General features: G+C 47.2%; 1 protein-coding gene and 1 pseudogene across 1 annotated transcript in view; both read left to right on the top strand.

The window, feature by feature from the left end:
- LOC146798073 (cytochrome P450 2G1-like) overlaps positions 1–25,512 on the top strand; it is a 998,619-nt gene that overhangs the window by 620,157 nt on the left and 352,950 nt on the right. The window contains exon 11 of the mRNA XM_085625291.1: positions 18,230–18,329. Within this exon, the coding sequence (XP_085481417.1) occupies positions 18,230–18,329 (100 nt within the window). The remainder of the gene's footprint in view (positions 1–18,229; positions 18,330–25,512) is intronic.
- On the top strand, positions 22,399–22,517 carry LOC146798075 (5S ribosomal RNA; annotated as a pseudogene).

Here is a 25,512-nt window from a genome sequence, read left to right as displayed (position 1 = left end):
GCAATAAGGGTTTCCTTCAAAGCATATTGAACACGGAGTAACGAAAAAACGCCGGCTTAAATAGCATCAGGCGCTTGCTGGCACCGGAACTCGAAATTGTCCTTCCGGGGCACGCGCAGCCCACTAATATCTTGACGGTCACATAAGCACAATGGCCGCCATCTTAGCACTGTTAAATTAATATTAAAGTCCAAGGGTTAGACTCGTTTTTTTAAAAAATATTAACGGGACACTTCTGTTCCCGGACAAATATAATAATATAAGTGCTACCGAAATCATTAGTAAAGAAAAAGACGAATAGTGGGAATATCGTCAATATTCATGCGGCAAAAAAAGGGGGAGAGTGACGACAAGGGGAGCGTCACAAGAATTGTTATAAGTACAGATACAACAATAGCCTGACTATATGTCGATGTATTACTGGCTATTAAGGTTGTTAGTATTTCATTTATTGTTGATAGGGATGTGAGCCACGAAAACTATTTTTTTGGGACAAAGCCTCATCCCAAGAGTTGCAATCTCTGCCTATGTCTTAATTGCATTACTCAGCATTAACTCACGCAAAGACAGATATTAATCTAAATATCTTTTAAGGTAGATCAGTCCTTGGTTCAGATCGAGATATTACGCAGAAAAAGCTCACCTAAATAACCGCCATACCTAAGACACTGAAAGATCAAACAGGTATCAAAATCACAGACGGTGGGTAAATCGACCATTAAGTTCCAGACTAGATGTACAACATTACGTTGTTATTAAAGCGTCCCACTCCTCACGAGAATTAAGGCCTTTACAAATGCTATCAAGATGAGAAATGAACCATTGTTCTCGGGCCTTGCGTTTCCCGGTAATGTTACCTCCTCTCTTGTCAAGTTTGACTTTCTCTAGAATGAACCAGGAGAAGTCGTTCTCCTTGTGTCCAAATTCAAGGAAGTGCGGCACAAGGGGTGCTGTCAATTTTTTCATCTTTATGGCTGATCTATGTTCTTGTATTCTCACTCAAACCTCTCTGCCTGTTTGCCCTACATAACCAAGATCACACGGGCACCGTAAGAAGTAGATCACATTTTTACTTCTACAATTGTTGAGTGTTTTGGATTGAATATTCACGCCATTATAGGAGATTTCTTTAGCTTGCATACATAGTGGGCATACATTGCAGGTACCACATCTTACGTTACCAACAGCTGGGATGTTGGTAATCGTTCTTTGTGTCCAGTTGTTTTCTTCACGGTAAGTATGTACAAGCATGTCCCTCAAATTACTATTTCTTTTAAAGGCAAATAATGGTTTCTCAAGTTTCGTTTCTTCCTCGTGATTGATAATATGCCAGTTTTTATTGACTACATTTTTGATCTGGTTGCTGAGGTGGGAAAATTTACTAACAAAGACTACTTTATTAGGAGGTTCCTTTTTGCCTATCGGTTTTTCAACCAGTGCCTCGCGGTTGTAAAACCTAGCACGTTTGAAAGAGTGAGAGAGGAGTTTGTTAGGGTAACCTCTGTCTTTAAATTTGCGTTTTAGGTCTTCTGCATGTCTATAGAAATCTTGAAGGTCAGAGCAATTCCTTCGAAGACGAAGGAATTGACTGAACGGAATGCTTTCTCTTTGGGATTTCGGATGAAAGCTGGAAAAATGGAGGAGAGTGTTTTTGGCCATTGGTTTAGTGAATAATTCAACCTCCAGGCATCCATTCGAGTCTTTTATAGTAATATCAAGGAAGTCAACCTTGCTTTTACTCTGGTATGATGTGAACCTTAGATCAGGATCCCCCTGATTGAGCCAATCGAGGAATTCATTTAATTTCTCAGTGTCGCCCTCCCAAATGAAAAAAATATCGTCAATGTAGCGGTACCAGCCCGCTACATTTTCGAAGAAAGGGGCCACCTCATTGTATATATGCTTAGCCTCGAAATGGCCAACATAGAGGCAGGCCAGACTTGGAGCACAGGTAGCCCCCATGCTGGTTCCTTTAAGTTGTTTGAAATATTCATCCTTAAATAAAAAGACATTGTTCTTCAAGATCATACTGACACAATTCACATTGAATTCCGCATTAGCACCACCTAAGTCCTGATCTCTCAAAGTATCACGGATGACTTCAACTGTGTCGTTTTGTGGGATATTCGTATAGAGAGACTCAATGTCAAGGGTGACCAGACATTGAGTCTCTCCACAGAAAGGGAGTCCCTCAACAAGAGAAATAATGTGGGCAGAATCTCTTACGTATGATCTTAGGTTGCAAACTATAGGCCGTAGAAAATGATCAACGTATTTACTTACAGGTTCCAACAAAGAGTTGATAATGCTCACTATAGGTCTCATTGGTGGGTCAGTGGCATTTTTATGAATTTTAGGTAAGCCGTAAATGGCAGGGGTCTTCGGTTCTATGTTGTTTAAAAACTTGAATTCTTCTTCACAAATCCAAGAGTTATCTCTGGCCTCTCTCAAGAGTAGCAAACAATCTCTTGCCACAACTTCAAGACTTTGTGCATTTGTCCGTTTGTAGTGTTCCTCAACCAGGGGTGTGGAATTTAATAAAATATCTACTTGTCCATGGGGCAGGTTGCTTCATAAATCTACTTGTCCTGTAACTAAATCCACTTGTCCCTTTGGTGCCATGTAGCGTGGCGACAAATTATGGCAGCAATCTCATTATATAAGAGCTCTGATATGGCCCCTCTGATTATGCCAGGGCTCATACCATATTGGTGTTTGAAAACCTGCAATCCCTTTATGTTGCCGCAAATCTACATACTGGAGCTAAAGGTAGTGGTAAGCAATAGTTCCAAGGTTAGAATGCCCTTTTGAGTCTGTGCAAACCTACTAACTTGCATGTTTTAATGGTTTCCAACAACTCTTCTCTAATCTTTTCCCATACTGAGAAGTGTTGGAAATTTACTCCTGACAATGGCAGACATAAACCTTCTTCCAAAGTTGGGGAAAAAAGTGGTTGGAGGGAAAGTGAACTTGCAAGCACTCAGATTTTCGTTTGAGCAAATCAACACATGCATATTTGCTCGTGCTAAAATGCAGTTCACAAATATTTTCTATGAGTACTATTTCTTGTCCTAATTCTGTAAATTCTTGGTAATCCACGAAAGCTGTATAGCTGCACTTAATGTGAGGACATATACCGTGGGTGAACTTTTGAGATGTTCTGTAATAATTGAATCCCTGATTTGGTATGGCGTTGACATTGACCTTTTGTGTTTATTAAAATTCTGACTTTCTCTGTATCGGGTGACTTCACTGTGAGTGTCAGCATTCTGCTCTTTCACAAGGAGCATATCGGCACAGAACGTAGTTTTGTTCAGTGCCAGTAACTACTGTGGCAGTGCGTGCATTTTGAGACCAAAAACAATTTTTTTTTTTTTTTTTTTTGAAAATTTTATTGAACAATAAATCAATTACAAGCATGGGCCTACAACCACCAGGGCCGGCCGCTAGATTCAGAAAGGATCATACAGATGTCAAGGCAGTAGTCGACTCCCGGGGCCCAGCCCCGTACATGGCTCCGGATAGTCCTAGGGAAGCAGGATACATAGGTTTAACATAAATAACAAATAAAAAACAAAAGGCGAGGCATAAGGGCAAAAAATGTGGGTCAGGCTACATCCGGGGGACTCTACTTCAGACCTTCAAATAGCTATCAAGAGGAAGGAGTACTGATAGGTCGGGGGGGGGGTCACGGGAGAGGAACGTCTATATTCGGTTGTTCCAAAAGTCGCAAGGAACCATCAAGGGTCAGGGGGACAAAGCAATATCGGTATCCACTAGGGGGGGAGTACAGATACCCCCACGATACGCGTTCCATTGCCCCCAGATTCTACCCCATGCCCCCGGTTTACCACGAGCCACATACACAGTCTTCTCCCTGAACATGCACCAGTCCATGTTCTCCTTCCATACGGACACGGTGGGAGGCCGCTGGGAACCCCAAAGCTGCGCTATATCTCTCTTGGCAATCATGTTCCCCAGGGCCGCCCACCGAGTCTGAGCCGCGTTATAATCATTGGGCTCCCACACATTCAGGACACAGCGACGCACCTCCGGCAGCAGCACAACCCCGGTGACTTGTCCCATGACCACATGAACCCGGCGCCAGTATTCCGCCACCTCGCGACACTCCCAAAGGATATGGAGAAAGGTGGCACTGAGTCCACATCCCCGCTTACAGAGCCCGTCCTCAGAAAATCCCATCGAGACCAAACGGGGACCCGTCACATACACCCGGTGGAGAATCTTAAGCTGGACCAGGCGGAGACGGGCTGGAATGGCCACTTCCTTGGGGGACGACAGTGCGGACTGCCAGTCCTCGTCGTCCAGTTCCACCCCATCCCCCGTCCACGCCTCCCGGAGGCGCACCAAGAGGTCAGCCCGATTATTGATAAGTTTTTTATAAATTAATGAGATAGTACTGTCGGGGACATGACCATCGAGTATGCGGTCCTCGAGGGGCGAAGAAGCCGGGATCTTGGTCCCCTCCCCAAAAACGGAGAGCAGGGCATGCCGAATCTGGGCGTAGCGGAAGAACTCCCTTTCCGTAAGTTCGTATTCGCTCTGGAGCGCCGCGAATGTTTTAACCGCACCCTTAATCCATAAGTCTCCCACTCTACTAATACCAATCGTGTCCCAACGTTCAAACCCCTTCGTTGTCCAGAGGCTTCCCAGGCGGTCGGAGGCAAACAGAGGAGTAGCACATGTTAATCGCTCACTCCAGCCCAAGGCTACATTGGCCACCTTCCAGATCCGTACCGCAATCTTAGTAGGGCCCGTGAGGGTCCGTCCAGCCGAGCTGGAGTAAAGCGCCCTGTTATAGTTTCCGCCGGGAAGCAGGAATTTATCCATCTCATACGCCGGATTCAAGCCAGGCGCATACGTGGCATGGTTGATGGCCGACAGCTGTGAGGCCCAATAATACCTGCGAATGTCGGGAAGCGCGATGCCCCCGTCGTACCAGGGGAGAGTAAGCTTTGCCAGAGCGATACGCGCCCGTCCATCCCACACCAACCTCCTCTGCAGGCTCTCCACCTCCCGAAAGTAGGACACAGGAATGACATCGAAGGAGTTCTGAAGTGCATAGAGGAATCTGGGAAGGGACATCATTTTAAACAGTGCTGCCCGACCCAGCGGGGACAAGGGCAGCTTACACCACCGAACCGTGTCCTCCCTCAAACGCCGAAGTGGAAGCAGGAGATTCTGCTCATAGCGAGCCACCGGGTCCATCGAGACGTATATTCCCAAGTATTTAAAGCCGGACAGAGATAATTGGATCGGAAGCCGAGGCGGCAAGAGAGGAGGGTCACCGGAGATAGGATAGACACAGGATTTAGACCAGTTGATCGTTAGACCCGAATTTCTCCCAAAGGAAGTCAGAACATCAAAGAGAACATTAAGCGACTGCCGCGGCGAGGTGAGATACAGGAGAATATCGTCCGCATACAACGAGACCCGATCCTCGAAGCCCGGGGCCCACCGGATCCCTCTGATCGAGGGCTCCCAGCGGAGCCAAGCAGCGAGCGGCTCCAAGGCAAGAGCAAAGAGCAGAGGGGACAACGGGCACCCCTGCCTCGTACCCCTACCGAGAGCGAAGGGCCGAGAGACCCGCCCATTAACCACCACCTGAGCCATGGGTCCCGTGTAAAGAAGCTTCACCCAGCCAAGAAATCCCTCCCCAAAGCCGAATTTGGTCAAGACAGCCCAGAGGAATGGCCACTCGATGGTGTCAAAGGCCATCGTGGCGTCTAAAGAAACCAGCACGGCTGGTTCGGAGAGGTACTCCGCCCTGGCGAGGGCGCCGTGAAGACGCCGCAAGTTAAGAGCGGTGTTACGGTGAGGGATGAAGCCGCATTGATCAGGATGAACCAAATCGCAGATGACGCTCAACAAACGATTGGCAAGGACTTTAGCCAGGATTTTAGGCTCTGCATTTAGCAGTGAAATAGGCCTGTAGGAGGCACAGCGATCTCGTGGCTTACCGTCCTTGGGGATCACGACTATCGTAGCCAGACGCTGGTCGTCAGGAAGGGAGCCTGCCTCAAGGGACTCCTGAAACATACGACGGAGGAAGGGCGCGAGTTTATCCGGGCGCAACTTATATAATTCAATAGGCAGCCCGTTAGGACCCATCGCCTTGCCCGAACGAAGGGACCGAATCGCAGTTGCGATTTCATCTACAGACAAGGGGGCGTCCAGCTGCTCACGGTCTTCGACGGACAGGCCGGGCAAAGCAATATCCCTCAGCAGAAGGCAAGAGTCTTCTTCATCCCTATCAGTCACCGGGGAGTACACGGCCCGGAGGTGGTCAGCGAAACATTCCACAATCTCACCAGGCTCAGTCACACACACTCCATCCGAAACACACAGCTCCGGGACAACACGATTCACTCTCTCCTTCTTATCCAGCCACGCAATCAACTTTCCCGCCTTGTCCCCGGCATCATACAATCGACCCTGCTGCTCCCTATACATCGTTTTGGCAGCGTCAGTGACAAGAGACCTGTATTCAAACTGTTTCAGGCTGAGGGCATGGAGCCCGTCCGGAGTGACACCCGTCTCCAAGGCCGCCTCCAGCCCCGAGATGTCAGTCTCCAGCCTCACCACTGCCTCACTCTTGAGCTTCTTAGCCACCACTATCTGGGAGAGGGCGTGTCCGCGGATTACGGTTTTAAAGGCTTCCCACAGGGACATCGCGGACGACACCGACCCCTCGTTTTCAAGGAAGTATTGGTCCATAGCCTTAACCAGGCTGTCGCGAGTCGTAGGGTCTCGCAGGTACCACGGGTTAATGGGAGCGATCCGCCCTGCAGACCGCGACTCGGTGTCAAAGAGCAGCCACAGCGGGGAATGATCGGAAATACCCCGCGCCAGGTGCCTAACCTCTCGAATCCGACCAGCCTGTGCCGCGGGCATAAGGAAATAGTCTAACCTAGAAAGACTCCCATGCGCCCCAGAGTGAAAGGTGTACTGACATTGGGTCGGATGCATTAATCTCCAACTATCCACCAGGCCGAAGGTCTCCAGCAGGCCACCAAGCCATGCCTGGGCAGCGGGGAGGGCCCTGGGTGGGTGACGATCCAGGTCTCCCGAAACCACCGAATTAAAGTCCCCGCCCATAAGCAAAAGACCATCCGGAAGTTCAAGCAGCATTCGACCCAAGTCCGCGAAGGTGGAGTTCTGGAGGCCCGGGGGGACGTAAACTGAGACCAGGGAAAGGGGCTGCCCCTCAAAAACAATTTTTGGTTTTGCCAATGTTTGCTATAATGGTGAGGGCCTGGCAGCTCCCACACCAAAAAGGTTTTACAAAAACCATGCCAAAACAAGTCACACATTGACAAAAATAAAAAGCTGGCCATCAATTTTAGACCTACTGGCTTTGCCAATGCTTGTTTTTTTGTTTCCTTTAATCTTCTTGAAACTGGTTAAAGTGATTTTCCATTATGAATATTTTTAGGAAATACTAGCATGCATTAAGACATGTTACTAAATGATGCTGCAAAGAAATGGTACCTGAAATTTTACAGTAGTTTAGCAAAATGTTTTTTCCTTGCTTTCATTTTTTTATGAACATTTTATTTTGAAAGCAAAGAATAACCAATCTTGCTAACAAGCTTCTGCAAATATTTGCATCAATTCAGAAAGCATTCTGAGAACATTATACATAGCCTCATGTTGCTAAACCTTGAAAACGTGTACACACATTTTTATACTGGAACCACTGTCAGTAATGCAGCCAGAGCTTACAAAGTTACTTACAGCAATCACCCTAATAATTAAATCTTTCAATTAATGAACCATAAATACAAGTTTGAACAGCATTAACTATTGACAAAAATATTAACTTAACTGCAGACAGTGCACTTCCCTGATCCATAATGTGGTACTGCAAACTGGCAGCCAAAGGGTTTGTGCTGCAGGGGGTTGGGCCTACTTGTCCCAAGGACAAAATGCACATGAAAACTTGTTGCCCTTGACCCCAAACAATATGTCCTGGGCGTCGGGCTATAGGAATTCCACATCCCTGTCAACATTAAGCAGTTTGAGCATTCTATGTTCATAGTCTATGGTATTGAAGACGACAACCCCCCCACCCTTATCTGCAGGTTTGATGGTAAGATTTCTGTCAGCTTTAAGGGAGTTAAGGGCCTGTCTCTCATTCCTATTGATATTGTTCTGACCAGAGCCTGTTTTATTACGTCTACTAAGGATACTACCAATACCGCTCTCAACTGCTTTCTCAAATGCTTCAATGTTTTTCCCAACCATGGCTAGAGTTGGAGTAAATCCTGACTTTGGTTTGAGACCGGAAATGTTTACCCGTTCTTGACTTTCCCGATTTTCAAAAAATCTCCTCAGTCGTACTTTGCGGAAAAAGGAGCGCAGATCTTTTTCTAACTGAAATTCGTCTATATTCGTAGATGGAACAAAACTAAAACCCTTGCTCAGGATGTTGATTTCCATATCACTGAGTATTCTGTTTGACAAATTAATTACTGGTGCTCGGTCTGTCGCCAGTAACGTTGGCTCCTTGTGCGCATATACTCCTGTTGTTGCGGAGGGCCCCGGTTCATTTGACCCCTCCCCGAGTTCCCATTGTGACGTTGTCCTCTCCTCGGGCGCGAATCTAAAAAAGGAATATAGTCTCTGGTGTTGCCTCTATTTGTAGGGTCATCCCTCATTTCATTATCATCCTCACTGCTAGAGCCAGTAGACTCTGAGAAAGTAACTTGTCTTCTACCCCCTCTACTATATATTTGTCTCTGTTGGGGTCTTTCCCAATTACTATCATTTCTTTGTTGAAAATAGTTCTCCTTAAGGAAAGGGTAAATTTTCTCTTGAGAGAACCGTTCTACATCTTTCCTTAATTTATTAGTTTTTTTATTCAACAGATAATCCCTATAGCCATCTACATCTCTGTTTATATCATCTAATTTTTTCTTGGCTTCTTCTAGTGCAGGACAATTTTTTAGTTCTATTTCTAATTTGTCAATCGCCTCTTTTTCTAGGATGATAAGCTCATGGGCGGTCTCGATGATAAGGAGCATCCAATCACGGCTGCATCTATTCGATATCATAGCCCATGTTTCAAGAAATTTCTTGTTTTCTATAAATAGACCGGGTTGATTACGGACTTGTAGTCCAATAGGGATTGTACCAGATCTGACATATTCTATCAAAAATTCGGCATGAGCCTCAGTACGTATAAGTTTTTTCTTGAGATTGAGTAATTTCCCCCAATTCTCACCTTTATTTGATAGTACCGTAATTTTATTTCCATTCTTGGTGTTGATTATCCTATTTAATTGGTCTTCACTGAAGCCAAAAGTTCTGAACTGGTCCATGAATAGGCCAAAAGCTCTTATTCAGCCTTTCCTAGATATGATAAAGGTAAACTCTCTAACCAACAAGGGTTGTACTGAAAGTCTCTAACAAAGAGAGAGGGACCCCAACACCAAGGGAGAGGGGTGCCAAGTATGACCGTAGTCAAAAAAGAGGGACCTCCCTTGGTTCTCTAGATGTGCCAACAATCATACAACACTCAACACTATACTTGAAAAATAACGGGTTATGAACCAGCAACAACGAAGCAAACAAACAAGCTACTAAATCAATAGTTTATTAAAATTAGTCACATAAATCTCACCAAAAATGAGCAGTTATGCACATATATTAGAAAACAGTTTGTTAACAATTTTTCAAAATACACAAAAAAAATATAATAATAATTTTAAAAATCGATAAAAATGCACATGTGATTCAATGACATATGATGCAATGACAGCACAGCAGTGATACTCACTGTCAGTGTACAATACACAAATTAATAAAAACAGGAAAATTGGGAAAAGAAAAGAGAAGGAAGAAGGTCAGGATGGTTATTCCTACTTCCAAAAGGGAGAATCGCTTAATCATAGACTGATTAGTTGTGACCCTAAGAACAATTAATTACGTTATGTGTTTCGCACAACCCTTGTTGTCATAACATTTATTCGATTCCCCTTTACATGAGCATCGATGCGTTTCGGTAGGCCACAGGTGATGGCCAACACCTTCCTCAGGATTATTTGCTGATCCCAATTACACAATTAAAAAATCTGAAAAACATGTGCAACAAAACTAGTATGAGTGACTACCTCTATTGTACATCTGAGCCATTATTTGATATGCTTCATTGATCACGATTCTACTCAAGTTCAGTTCAAACCAGTCCCGGGAGTCGTTGGCTACTGCTCTGGTGCAAAATTGGACGAAGGACAGGGGAGTAACCTCCCCACTGCCCTGACCTTCCCCTGGGAGGGTCCCCTGAATCTGTCCAACCCTCTCCCGTGGGTACAAAAGGGCTCACCTGCCTGTAGGACTCTAGATTCGACATGGACAAGATTCTGAACAAGAAACCACTGACCTAGACCGTCTGGACACTCTGGACCTCGCTGGACTTCGACTGGGACCCACTTCATCTCCCTCTCTGTCCAAAGCCTTGTCTATGCCCGTGCACCATACAGGCTCCGTGCAGGACCTGTTGAGCATCAAGGACAACTGAAGTATCTCCCTTGGGTGAAGGAGTCACTCACCTGTATTCGAAGGCACCATAATGCAACTGACCGGTCTGCTGATCCTCAGCTCCTGCAGACTGTGAAGGCTCCAGGAACACAGGAGGTGGGATCCTATGTTTTTTGACGTTGAGCTGCCCTCTCAACAATTCGAGGCCAGTACCCCTCGTGGGCACTGCATAACCCAAACCTGTGTGCACTGCATACATTTGCAAGTGCATATGCTCTTTGGCATTCCACAACCAAGTGCATTGGGCTATCAATAGCCCCTATCTCTGCGCACATTTCGTACCAAGGACTGTGGCCTCTTTGCACTTTGTGCCCTGCAAGCTGTTGTTTTGTGAAACTGCTAGAAGTCCCCTAGCAACTCCTGTGCCTGCAGCCTGTGGGTCCATTTGAGGGACAACACTGATTGTCTTGGGCTCTCTGGTTGCTCCAGGCCTGCCCTAACTCCCCTTGCTGTGGTGAGTCTCCTGGTCCTTGCTGGGCCAGACCGTGACCTTCCTCGACCTTCTTCGTTGGTTGCCGCTGCCAAGGCTTGTTGGTACTTCTGCCGGACACCGACCCCTCAGCACGTGACATCCTTTGTGGGACAGCTTGTATACACTTCTGGTTGTCCTCAACATCCCCTCGTCCCCATGGCTGCATAGTCAAGGTCTCCATCTTCACACCTGAAGCACCTGACATCGGTGGGTATTCATCTACCGAGCCCCTGGTCACTCCTGAGTGACCCAGACTCTGTCCCCTCTGCTTTCAGGTTCCTTCCTTCAAGAATCCACCTGTGGGTTTCACCGGACACTTTTCTTCTTTCCACCAGTGGCATTTCTTTGAAGACTCCCATTGAGCACGACGGCAGTTTCCGACGCCACTTGAGCCCTATGCACCCGGCTTCCCTGAGATAGGTAACTCTGGTACTTCAGTATCCATGGGTGGGGTGGCTCTCCAACCTTCTATGTTTCAAAGGGTTTACTCCTAATCCACTGGGAAGGGTCCTTAAACACTAAAACTGCAACTCTCCTATTGAATTGTACGTAGCACGAGGTCGTGTTCTCACACTGCACCCGTCCTCCATGGGGTCCCTATTTACTCACCTTGGGTGGTTCCTTGGGGTCCCAGCGATTCTACAACCTCTAGACACTGTCTTGACTCGAGTCGTGGTTCTTATACCACTATTTTAGTATATGGTTTGGTCTCCCCCTGGAGCCCACTGTGTATTAGTGCTGCTTACACTTGTTCTGTGCTACAGTATTGTGTGCTTTGTGTTTATCTGCATGTAGCAGATACTGTGAGGTATTTAAGGTGTGTTATAATAATAAATATATATTCCTATAACTACTGTGCAGTTCTCCTTTCATTTAACTAACACAATAAGATTGCATTCTGGTAAAAAAAAAAGCTGCTTAACATTCCTTAAAGACTAAACCTTAAGGCTGCTCTCCACAGCTACCACTTGGGTAGCTTTCTAGGGTTATCATTGACCTCTTAAATCACCATAAGGGTTGTTTGGAATGGTGCAAGGTGCCCACTTTAATTAGTGGACAGCATATACCAGACCAACTTCTCACACCCAGCGCAAATCAGACTAGAGTTCAGCTTGGTCATGCAAACTTCCGGTAGACAGGCGGCATTTGTGAACTACTGTCAAAGTATTAGACACGCAAATGAAGGCTCCCTAGGTCATTACATCTGGCTGGAAATACAGGGGCGGGAAAGAACACACATGAGGGCATATTGACAAAAATCACACAAGACTCTGGATCTTATAGCCATCTGGGACCAGAATCTGAGTAAAAACATCATGAAAAAAAATGATTAAAACACCAAAGTTATATCATCACTAAAGGACAAGAGGACCCTGATAAAGAGGAGAGACATGGCTGGATAGCACTTTTCAACTACAAGAAACTATCCCTTCAAAGCTATTTAACAACAACTCACTCCATTCAGACTAAAGAAAACATTCTAAAAATTAGGCTAGGAGTTATGGCAATACTGTAGTTTTATCTGCCAAGGCAAAGAAGCGACTATGGAGGTCCATGCAGATTTTGAGGAGAAGCTCCTGAAGACATCATCCTCATGTTATGTCTCTACAAAAATTCCCTGCAGAAACAATGGTCTACTTCGCCAAAAAGAGTTCAATAGGAGAAAGATAAGTACATGCAGAGAAGCAGTTATTGTGTGCTTCAACCCGACGAACTTGACACTTAACTGCGCCCTGGTAAGGCCCTGTGTAGAGTGGAGAAAAGGATTAAGGCCATAGACACTGGGAAGCAGTAAGTCAGCAACTGTATAAACAGTAGCAGTCTTTACTGCATTTAATTACACCATGCTTTTAAAATGTAATGATATTTTTTTAGACAACCCTGGCCGTTTTAGGAAAATGCAAGATGAATTTCTTTTTTCTCTTTTAAAAATATTAATCATTGGACCAATACCACTGAATAAAATGTGTTTGCAATGTTTTTAATTAACTACGCAAATAAAACAATTTGAATTGAATTGAATTGTATTAAGGGTGCAATACCTGAAGTGGCCAATAGAAGTCCCTTTACAACTCCAAAGGGACACCTAGTAACAGCCTGTGGTACTTCTCCCTGAAATTTCTTTGATTACTTCTGACAAAAGATACATCTAACAAACGTGTTCATTTGCAACACCAATAGCTCAAACTATCATTAATGCGAGACCTATTGCATTGCGTACGCTTGTTTGGTTTATAATCTAAAAGAGTTACTACATTCATTGTCTAGTATTGATTCTGAATGCAATAGGTGCCTATGTAAATATTTAGTCCATAATATATCTTAAGGTAGCTCGGTGTACTTTTGCAGGACGGAAAATGAAAAACACCACTTTTTTTTCTTTTCTCCTTGCAAGAAGAATTTGTGCAGCAATGTTTCTTTTAAAGTGAACTCCTCTTTTTGAAAGGTCGACGCATTTCAGCCAAGGTGATTTATGGCCATATAAGGACATAGAAAGACAAGATATATTCATACAATTATTGACTATGCTGCAAATACGTTCTTGTCAAAGAACCACACACAGTATGTGATCACATGCACAAGTGGGCACACTGTGACCCACGGGCTCATCTGCATCACTTGTGGTACCGCCGCATATTGTTCTGACTCAAGAAAGGTACAGATTCGTGGCCAGCTAAGTATGTGCATAATGGGAGCTGGTGAAGTGCCAAGTAGCACATTACACTGCAAGATATACCAAAAAGTTCATGTCAGGCTTTTTATTCTATGACACACTTGCAAAGCAAACACACTCTAGATTTGCTCCAGTAGGAGGCCACGGATGAATCTCCTGAGACTATCTCCTTCTTTCTTTGCATTCCTGCATGTCTGTGTCAGTATCTCTTCCTCTGCAGCTAAGATTTTTGTTTGTTGTCTATGTTACTTTGGAAAGAAGCAAAGACACTATGAAGTAGGAGAGCAGAAGAAAAATGCCCTGACTCCCACCACAGGCTTCTATTGATACTTCCTGTAAAAAATGAGAGGAGAGCTGACTTTCATTTTTTGGAGGAGCCCTGAGTGAGGACTGTACAATTGGAGTCAGGAAATTAATAGCAGAGGAGTGGTTGTTCCACCATCTTCCCATGGCTAAGCAACAGAAGTGCAGAGGACCTTCTCCACGCCACTGTTTCTGTGCATATTGACGATTCCCTAGAATAGGTAATTGGTCCCAATTTGTTTCCAGTGAAATGCAGAAAAATCACTGATCTGTCATCCAGGGATTGCAAAATGATTTAGGGACCATGAAAGTAATAGCTCATCAGGGAAGATTACCATAATTCTGGTCATTCATAACTTAGAAAGTGTTTTAAACCTCGACCTTCCATGTCCTTCTCTGTGCTCCCCAGCGTCCTCTTGGTAATGCCTCTTCAATAGCTGTTCTTTGTGTGTGTGAGGAGCGTAACTACTCCTGCTAACTGCCATGTGTCTATCATTTATGTATAGGATCTTGTATAGTGACTCCTTGTAGGAGAGTAGGATCTGCAATTATGTTGACCCCACTTTTTTTCTGATGTTTACACTGGTTTCTGGCTATAGTCTGGCTGGGACCTTGCTAATCAGGGCCCCGGCCTCTCTGTTCTCTCTAAACAACTTGGAGTGCATATTAGATGCACTAGTGATTGGATACTGTGGTACCTTATGAGCCCCTAGTATATGGTACCTTAGGTCCAAGAGCATAGGTACTTCACAGGCCTACCAGGGGCTGAAGCATGTATTATGCCACCCCTGGGAGGAAGACTAAATCTGACACCACAGGCCTGCTACTGCAGCCTGGGTGAGGTAGTGTTAGCAATCCTCACTGAGGTATAGGTTCCCTATATCTCACCTTACACACACATATAAACCTATCAGTCACCCCTTAGGCAGGCCCTATCAATGCTGAGGGCAGGGTGCTTGGTTTCCATGTGAGGGGGTGCGTCTGCCTGTCCATAGTCCCTCTGCAGCTCTCAGAGTCCATTCTCTGTGGCTGTTTGTGGATGCGGTTAAACCATATACTCTTAAATGCGTTATAACCTAGCGGTAAATGCTAACTTTGGGATGGCTGCATCAAAACATGTCGTGTTTGGTGTCAAACGCTTTGGAATCATACCCCCACACCAGTAACTGGTGTGGGAGTATGATCCTACCCTTCTAGAGGGATAGACATTTACCCACTGTGGAAACACGGTAGAATCTTGAAGAGCCCTAGCATCACAAAATGGATGCCAACAGCACAGACACTGGGCTGCCCTCCTGCTGCTGACCGTAACTCACAGTTGAGGAGGCCCAACAATAGGCATCCTGTCACAGGGAGGTGTAACCACCTTCCAGACAGGGTTTAGTGTATTGGGGCTGGGTGGGTGCACTCCTAGAGTGCTTTGAAGTCCTGCACTGGGGGAGCAGTAGGCTCCACTGTGTATATACCAGCTCAAACCGGTTCAGGGGCTCCCAGCCCCTGCTCTGGTGCGAAACTGGACAAAGTTAAGTGGGTGTAGCCACCCACTCACCTGACCCTCCCATGAGAGGGGTCATAGAGCTAGTCCCTCCCTTTCTATTAGTATAAGTTAGGGAACCCTTGCCATTGCACACTAGATATCCCTGGACGACGCTCTGAAGAAGAATCCTGGACCTTCGACATTTCTCTACCTTTGGAAGACTGAAGAATCTCCCTTGGAGTCAAGGAGTGACTCCCCTGCTTGGCAGGCACCAAAACTTTGCATCAACGGTCGCATCAAGGGGGGTTACATCGGCATTCCCATGCTACCGCCCATGCTTTTTGACGTAAGGCCCTATCTAGTAAAAGTGACTTTGCACCAATGCAGGCAAAAGCAAGGAGGAATGTTTCTATTTCTCGTGACATTCACACATTAGATCTGTGCTGTAAAGCACACATATAATGTTGGAACATGTTAAAGTTTGTCTATGCATAGTATTTTGTACAGGTAGTTTATCTTTTCAGTAGAAAATGTATGCTAGACATCAAACCCACACTTACTCTCTACGGTGCAAAGGTGCGTGGGTGGCACTTGGCAGTCTTTTTGTTCACCAGCTCTAGGGAAGGGAGCAGGAGCACCATATCTCAGTAGATATGACTATTAGAAGATCCTTGTCCCCAGGCAACCCAGTGCAGCAACTTGGCGTGCTGCACTTCGTGGCGCAACATGTTATCTGTACCATGATATCATTAATATGAGATGTTGCCACATGAGTGCTCGAGGATCAAACGGGAGACTACTGGCAAATTGTGATTGGTGGTTGCCTTGTCTCCAAGCATTCCTAACAGATCAGTGCTTCTAAAGGTAAGGATGAATCCTTCAGACGTCATGTATAACTCTGCCAAGTCTCGCTTCTGCGGCTTGCGTACTACTTACTGACTTTATTAACATCTTTTTAAATCTACCTCAGCATATGCTACAGCTCAAATTAATAAGGTGTGCTTGCCATACAGCCTTTTTAAATAACTGTTTTACTAAAAAAAAAAGTAAAAATGCTATTGTATAACATCTCAATTCCGAAATAACATTGCTTTTGCTTACCATTTACGCGATTCATGCGCATCTCTCCTTCCCTTTCTATGTTATATTTACATAATATTTAACAAACTATGCTGCTTCTAACATTATCTAAGCTTTTTATAACGCATGATTAGTGAAAAGAAAATTCAATCCTATGTCATGAACAGTAGTACACAGAAACAAAATCATTTTAATGAAAAAATGTGCATCTCGAAATTGTCCTTTTGCCAAAATGTACGATTTGTACTAAAATTACTAGAGAACAAATGAGCCCAGGAGAACTATGCCAGTGTCAACATGTGTCCCGCTCCTTGCTTGGTGCCGACCAATCATCTTTGCCAGTGCTTGTTCTTGTGTCATTCTCAGGAGCTTAGGGTGGTCAGTAAGGATGAACTTCAGATTCCCCTACAATCACGCTGGTGTATCTTGTGAAAATACATTAAATGAGAAGCAGGGCATGAGTGGGGCTTGAGGGGCAGTGCATCAGGAAGGAAACCACTCTGAGCTAGGCCTGATATATGCATAAACAATATTTTTCAAACTAACCATCATTGTGCAAGATCTTCAAAAGAGACATGCGGGCAAGTGTGTGTGCGTTTTTGTCTACGAGTAAGTGAAAACCTCAGATGAAATCCAACAGACACATCACCATACCCAACGATTTACTAAAGAATTAATTTTTTAGGGGGGCTGCACCCCCCCCCCCCCCCCATGTCCCTCCCACCCGAAGCTAGCTTCCCTGGTCCACCTCTATCCCGCTTTGAACTGGCAAACCAAACCGCAGATCTCAATACAAGGAGAGACCACATTTATTTGAGCAAGAGAGATATATCAATGGGTTGCTAGGCATACAGCAGAGTTTTATTTGTAACTTGAAAGTTACAGGTTCGAATAATCTTAGTGAAAATGTATGCTGGGTAAAAACCGCCCAATCCTTGTGTAACCGAAAGGACTTTTGGTAAATTGACATCCTCCAGAAATGCATATTTAACCTGTAGGTCATTATTCGAGGGAGATAGTTCCGAAGGCTAATGCATCTAAATTGAAGAGATCTTTGCAAAATGTAACTTGCAATGCCCAATTTTAACGAGCTGTTTGTCCTATCGTCTGTGCATCGATAACGTGATCTCGATTGCAGAATTAGTTACAGAGAAACATACCATTTGAAACGTCCCACAAAACGCTCCGTAGTGACACCTGAGATATCACCAATCACCCCAAAGCATATACCTTCCAGTAATCGAGCTTACAAGTCCTTACGCTGCCAAAGAAGAGGGCAGAAAAGATGATGGCAACATTAACGAGGGCAAATCAGTGTACTGGGAAAAGAGAGTAAGGGGAGAGAACAATAAAGAGCACCCAATTTTTTTTTTACATGGAGTGTCAAATTGTGTATGCAGATGTCGTTGTTGTGTGGGTTCAACTTAGTTTGGGCATTTTTCTTCCGTGTTTGTTTCACGTTTGCGGAGGTGCGGTTGATTTAAAAACAGAGCAGTCTCTCGCCAGGTGAACTTTGATTGGCACGCTAGTTTCTTTCCCAAAGCTCGGCTGTTTCTGGACGGGTGAACTAAAGAAGCGCAATGGAGCTGCTGGGGGTAGCAGCAACTCTCCTTCTTCTGTGTGGTTTGACTTGCTTGCTGGCCTGGCGGCAGAAGCTAAGGGGGCAGTCTCTTCGTCTGCCCCCTGGCCCCACTCCCTTGCCACTCGTCGGGAACATCTTGCAGCTCCGTGGAAAGACCTTAATCCAGGCCTTGTTGCAGGTGAGCCCCTCTTCCTTTTTCATGCATAAAGGTTGAGTGTCAGGCGGGTTCTTGGGTAGGAGTTATTGATTGTCATTAGTGAACCGATACGGAGGATGGGACTCCCCAGAGTATTCAAGTTTCCATGCGGGAGTGGCCAGGGGCGTGGGGGGACCGTCCCATTATCCAACAACTGCCCAAGGCATATAATGTAAATCAGTGCTTTGAAAGGGAAAAAAAACAGTGCAGGTACTCATTAAAATGAGGGAGAGGGCGGGGCTAAGGGCAAAACATGATGATACTTAATGACTTCGATAATAGTTGCAGCACATACCAAAACACATGAGAGATGGGTTTATATAAACAAAGCAGGTTAACTCATTACACAAAATGAAAGAGAAATGCCATAATATGTTAACATTTCTTTTATTTTTTTGCAATAGTTGCACCTTAATGCCATACTGTTAATTTATGTTGTTTGCCACAATGCTATATATTTTTGAGCATGTGAGTAGGAAGACACTGAAAATACCCCCACTTGGAACCAAAGCTCTTATGGCACCACGCAAATCAATCAAATCATCATGACCTCCCCAAAAGATATCTCTTGTCTCTTCCATCGATCTATCCTTTCATCCTACCATTTACCTGCTGATTTCCACCATTTAATCTTTACATTCTGTCGTCTATTCAATCTTTCATCCATCATTCAACTTTCACCACTCCGTCTGTCCACCCTTCTTATCCAAACCTATCCATCCATCTCCAAACGTATCCATTACCTCCTCGTAAGTCTTCCTCGCCACATGATTAACGAAGTGAGCTTCAGCTCCACACCAGAACCCTCCAAAGCAAAAGTTAGCCTCCCATGCCTCCCATCACTTCCCAACATGGCCGACCCCTACCACTCCATACCTCCATAAGAGGAAGGCCGTCTCAACCCTCAGCCTGTTTTTTTGGTTCTGCGCTGCAGATTCTCCAGTGCGTGTTTCAGGTAAGTGGTTCCTGCTGTAGCTGGAACATGGGTCCGTGGTTGGTGGTTCTGCTCTAGCGGACCCTTGGGATCTAGGACCATCCCCCCCCCTTCCTTCCCCCGGTATCCTGTCAGGGCCGGTTAGGCTCTGCCTTAGCGGGCCTAGGGTTTACAGGGGGGCGAGCGGGGTGGTCACCCCCCCTCCATGTAAAACAATGTGAATGGGATCATTGTTTGTGCAGGGGCTCCCCATCGGTTGTTCCTTTGTTCTGGGGTTTGTTTTCCTGCTCTTCCTGTATCTGTTTCCCCACTCCCAGTCTCAGGTTGGAAGCGAGCAGGGCGGCTTTCCCAGAGGCTCCGGTACCCTACGCTGGAGGGGGGACAGTCCCCTGCGAGGAAGGTGCCTATTGCGGGGCTTGGTTGGGGCTTTTGGCCTGGGTGTTGGGCAGGGGGGCCAGGCGGCCCGTTCCATGTGCCCTGGCCATGCCCCTTTTTCCTGGTCTGCAGTTGCGGTGCCCGCGAGGGGCCTCGCTGCAAGGGCTCCGCTTCCCTTTTTAGGTCTCGGCTGAGCCAGCGCTTTAGCGCTGCTCTCGCGAGAGCTTTTGTAAACGGGGGATTTGAAAGTGCAAACTAGTGCTTTCAGGCCGCCAACTACAGTGCATGTGCGCCGGGCGCGCGCACCATTTGGCAGCCTGCGTGATCATTTCGCGGCCGCTTTGATGTTCTCAGTGAGCCGCGCGGCCACTGAGAACATCAAAGCGGCCGCGAAAGTGCACACCATTTGCCACCCCCTCCCTTATCCCACTTCCTGCTTGTTGAAAGAGGCAACCAATGCAGTGTCTTAAGGCCTCCGATGCAGAGGAGTGACTTGGACATTGTAATGCTAATCTGGCAGCAGCAGTTTGAATTCTATAATGCTGCTTCAAAATATAATCTGGAGAACCTAAAAAAAGTGCGAAACAATAGTCTAGCTTACTTAAGATGGTGAACTGTACTACCGAGGTCGCGTCTGAGCTGGAAGAAGTGGTAGAATTTTTTGTATCACTCAATATGGAGAAGCAAGAGGATGACACCTTATTTACTTTACTTATTAGTGGCAGATCTTCATTCGCCCAAATGCCAAAGTTCCCAATATTGGCTGAACACCAGAAGGAAGCTCTCTCAAGGATTGCACAAAATTTTAGTTTTATCACCATTGAATTGCTGAGCATTCATGGATTACTAAGCTGAAATTTCCCTCATACAACTATAAAAAACAAGCATTGGCATAGCCAATAGGTCTCGCTTTTGGGACCTTATAAGTGTTTAGCCATGCAACAGTTGATGTTGTTGCACCAGGGATATTGTGCTGCATACCTAAATACTTCTAAGGTCCCAAAAGCGAGACCTATTGGTTATGCCAATGCTTGTTTATTTTTCCAAGCTCCTCGGAGCCCATGAGCTTACTTGCTGGTCGCCTGGGACATGAGCACTTCTCTGCGCGGGCTTTCTCCTTCCGGCCTCTTCTGACCGGGCTTGGGGCTGCGTAGGCGGTGTCGACGGTCCTCTGGCCTCTCCAGCGGGGGTTTCGAGCGTGATGTCCTACGAGTCGGGTGCCGCATGTGGTCGCATTTCTGGCGGTCCAGGGGCGGGGGGCTTGTCCGATTTCCCGCGTGGCTGGGTGCTTTCTAGTGCAGCAGTTTTCCTCGCATCGCTTTTGTCTTCTGCCTGTGCGGGTGGCGGCACTCTTTTTTTCCCTCCGCTGGTCGTGCACGGTTATGCCGGTTTCCCTTTACTTTTCTTGGTTGATCCAGGACTGCTGGCATTTCTAGCTAGTCGGTTATTTTGGGGTATGGGGAGCAGCACTATTGGACAGACACGCTCCTTTAAGTGCTGTGCTGTTCTGGTCCGATGTGTTGTGACAACGTTCCAGTACATTCGGTGGGTAATTTGTAGAGACTTGCTTCCTGGTTGCCATGTACCTTAGCTGCGGCAATATCCTCAGCATGTATTGTTTTAGATCTCTAACTGACATATACTGGTGGCTTCATCATATGTTTGGATTTCTCTTCTCCTGTCCAGTATGTTTTGCAGCAATACTGTGGATACATCGATAACAAGATCTTTGTCTTTACGCTGCTATGCAAGAAGTGAGTTTTATGCACATATTTTAACATGGACTCCATTTGTGCATTACCAATGACCCCCCTCTGTCTCGTTTACTAGGGATTCTTTTCTTCCTTCTCTTCACTGTCCTCTCTATGACAGCTGCATTGGACCGAGTACCCACTTGACTCCCATGCCAGGGTGGGTTTAGGATTGTTCCCGACTATAGCGGGTAAGCCCCATTGCTTTTATGGTATTTGCTTATCATTGTGGTTGGCACCACTTTTAGTTGTCTCTTCCCGCTGCCTGATACAATGGATACATTTGCCTTGGGCGTAGTGTGCATAGCGGGGCTCCGTGGAGTGCCAAGGTGTTGCCAACAATCTTGAGGTCACTGCGCATGCGCTCACACATTTTGTCTCCTTGTCTGCATCCATCCTTCCCTGGGTGGCTTCTGTGGTCGCCGTGTGGGCTTTTGCTTCTGCTCCTGGGGGGGACTTTCCCTTTCTTGACCGGGGCCACTTTCATATGAGCTATAGCTCAATGGTAGGTCTCTTGGATTCTCCTTCTGCTGAGGTGGTCATTTTATCCCATTGTGGTATGTGTTTAGGCGGTGCTTGACCGTGGCGCCCCTTTCTCCTCCTACTCCCTGGCTCGGCTGGCAGCTTCTGCACCCCCCTCCACGTCGTGCTTCACCTCGGCTTCTGGCTGTTGGGACTCTGTTGGGAGCCTTCTGCTGCCTCTCCTCCCATCCTGGGTGGTCTCTTTCTCGGTTACGTGAGTCCTGCCTCCTGCCGTGCCGTCCTTTGGTCACCTGTTTTCAGTTGTTGGGTTCCCCTGCTCATGTCTGGAGCTCGTTGGTTGGTCTTCCGCATTTTGGTGGTGACTGCTGGGTCGCCTCTCCTACGGGGTACGTATTTGCCTGTGCTTGCGGGGTCCCTTTTGGCGGTCTCTCTGGTTCTTCTCCAGCGGGGCCTGTTCGTCCGGTTCCTGTTTGCTGATGGGGTCTTGGAATTTCCCTATCCTGTTTCGGCTTCTGGCCATATCACCTTGTAAGCACCTGGTCTCGTCTGATCTCAGAATTTAGGCAGGGTTGGGCCTGGTTAGTACCTGGATGGGAGGCCGCCTGGGAATCCCAGCTGCTGTAGGCCAATTGCCTACCTCCTTGTGCCCGTTCCTCTTTGTCTGGTTTCAAGTGTGGTGGCGTACCCTCCCGATTCCAGGCGCTCCCCCTTGGTTTATCCTCTGCTCCTCTGGCATTCGTGTTGGGTTGTTGTGCCTTATTGTCAGGCGGTGCTTGGCATTGTTTTTCTCTAGGGGGTTCTTCCTGTCCGGGGGGTCTCAGTGCCACTGGGCCGTCATGGGTTCCGGTTCATACTCATCCTCACCTGTTCCCACATGGGTGTCCCTTCTCTTGTTCCCGGTGGTCTCCTTGTCCCACGGTTCCGTTTTGCCGGTGGTTGTGTCTCCGGGCAGGCGGCTCCCTTCCCATCCTGTCTGCGGGTGCGGTCTGACTATCTGGGGTTCCCTTCCCGGGTGGTTGCAGCCTTTGCCGTCCTGTGGGACTGGGGGGCGTGCTTGGGTTCCCGGGTCTGTGCAGGGTCGGTTGGTCCCCCTGCTGACAGGTCCCTCGTCTGGCTTCTGTTTGTCGTTTCTTTGGCTTGTCCGTGGCTTCCATCTTCCTCTGGGCAGCCGGGTTCCTATGTTACGGGCGAGATTTAAGCCCCCAGAGGAGGCTCTGTTTGCTTGCTCGTCCGGGCTCCCGGCTTTGCGCTTTGCCTCTGTTCCCTCTGCTTCCATGGGTTCTGGGCTTGTTTGGCCTGGGCGGGGCATTTGTTCTGTTGGTGGTGCTCACCTGGGTTCTTCTCCCTTGGTTTCACCTGCTGGGGTTGTTAGTTGTCCGGGGGTGCTGGGATTTCTTCCTTCTCCACTGCGGGGCCCTCCGCTTCCTCTGGGGATTGTGCTTCCTCATCTTCTCTGGCCCTGGCTCTGGTGTGCTTGTGCCTGCTGGCTCGGGGTTGCTCCCTAGTGGTGTTGGCATGGCTTTGGGCTCGTTTCGCCCAGCTCTTCTATCCCTCTCAACATTGGTGTGTTTCTGCCGGTGGCCTTGCCTTCCTGTACACTCCCTTTCTTGTCGGCTCTCAGGCAGCTGGCTGGGTGGCCGCTTGGGTGCTCGCTTCGGCAGCTCGTATCCTACAAGTGGATCGTACTGGGATGGTTTGCTTGGCCCCTGCGCAGGGATGTTGCACTCTTTTCATGCAGCGTTCTCCTTGCTGCTGGGTGCTCTCTGCTTCCTTGTGCATGATAACCCTGTGTTGGGCCTTCACTTTCCTTTCTGGTGGCTTGGCCTTGGGCCTGGTTCCTTCTGTTTTTCGGGCTTCTTGGGCGGCCTTGCTGGGTTTCCGCTGTTTGCCGCTTTGGTTCCGTTGGTGGCCGGGTTGCTTTGGGTTCCTGTGGCTTCCGGGGGCTGGTTTCTTGTGCCTTCCTGGGTTCTTTTGCTCCCTTCTGGGGGGTCCTTTTGGCCCGCTGGTGTCCATGGCCTGCCTGTTTTTCACTGTGTTGGTGGTGTTTTGTTGTCCTTCATTTCTGCAAGTCTGTTGGGGTGCTGGGTTCCTTTCTGCGCTCTCCTCCGTTCTTGCGGCTCCTGCCAGTCCACTTTGGTTGTGTCTGGTTCCTCGGATTCTGCCCTTGGTTCCCTCTGTTGTCTGCCGGGCCTGTTTGGGTTTGTTTCCCTCTGTCCCTCCGGTCATTGGATTTGGGGTGGTTTCTGTTCTCTCGGTGTTCGTGGTCCGATGTGCAGTGTTGCTGTGTTTCGGTCGGACTGCGTCTTTTGGCTGCTGTGGCATCTTGATGGCTCTGGGGTGGTGTTGCCCTCTTTTCCTTCTGTTCCGGAGTCTGGGGATTCTGCTTCCCTCTCACTTTTGCCTGTCCGTCGGGCAGTCTTGCTGTGTTTGGGCCAGCCTGCCTCTTCCTGTTGTGGTGCCAGTTTGTTTGTTGCGTTTGGCACTGTAAGGTCTGGTTCCATGCCTTCTCTATCCTCCCTCGGTCATTGGTTTGGGCGGTTTTCTGGCGGCCCTATGGGTCTCGAGGCTTGGTTTTCGGCCTTCCCGGGGTCTCTCTGTCCCGGGCTGGTTCTTACTGCTCGTGGTTGCCTTTCTCTTGGGTGGTTTCTTCCACTCGTCTGTGGTTGTTGAGTTTGCCATGCTTCTTTGGCATCCATTGGTTTCTTGTGAGTTTCCATGAAGCCACTTGGCTTTGGTATGTGCTCACTTCGTTAATCATGTGGCGAGGAAGACTTATGAGGAGGTAATGCCCCGGTTCTTACCGTTAATCTTCATTACTCAAAGTATAGTCTTCCTCGCCACATGAGTTTCCATCCCTCCCTCCCTGTGTTGCTGTCAGCTTCATATTTCTGCTTGGTAGTTCACAGGCTGAGGTTTGGGCCGGCCCTCCACTTATAGAGGTCAGGGGTAGTTGGGGGTCGGCCGTGTTGGGAAGGGATGGGAGTCATGGGAGGCCAACTTTTGCTTTGGCGCGTTCTGGTGTGGAGCTGATGCTCACTTTGTTAATCATGTGGCGAGGAAGACAGATGGTGAGCACCCGGACATTATTCAAATGAGGCCTGCTGAATAGCTCAGCTGGGCTCAGATCGGGGCTACTGAAGCAGCACCTTGGCTGCCAAAGACACGTTCCAATCCTGCTCACCAGCACTCGCATCCAATGAGCCTACTCTTTCATGAGTACTGGTAGACTCCTCGGCAGTAGAGAAGTGCCAGTACTCAGAGTGATAAATCTAAGAAGTGCCGGTGAGTACCGGCCCATGTAAAGCACTGATGTAAATACATTATACGCAGTGGCCGAAGTGGACGGGATTGGTAGGGCACGACATGCCCCAACAATTTTTTTTACAAATGCGTCTCACGACAGCAGAAATAGCGAAGGCCAATAGATAAGGCTCGGCCGTTTGGGGACGGTCGGGGTGGGCAGTCCTTTACCTCCTACTCTTTTATCCCGTCTTTCTGTCTCGCTCTTCCTCACCTGCTGGAAACCGTGACTTCAGGAAAATGCTCTTACTCTCATTTCCTTCATTCATTTAATTCCCCTGTGAATGTCTTTTTCTGATATCTTTCTATATCAAAGTGCAGC

Source organism: Triturus cristatus, chromosome 9 (assembly GCF_964204655.1).
Source record: "Triturus cristatus chromosome 9, aTriCri1.1, whole genome shotgun sequence".
Taxonomy (NCBI): Eukaryota; Metazoa; Chordata; class Amphibia; order Caudata; family Salamandridae; genus Triturus; species Triturus cristatus.
This window is presented reverse-complemented; position numbering and strand designations above follow the sequence as displayed.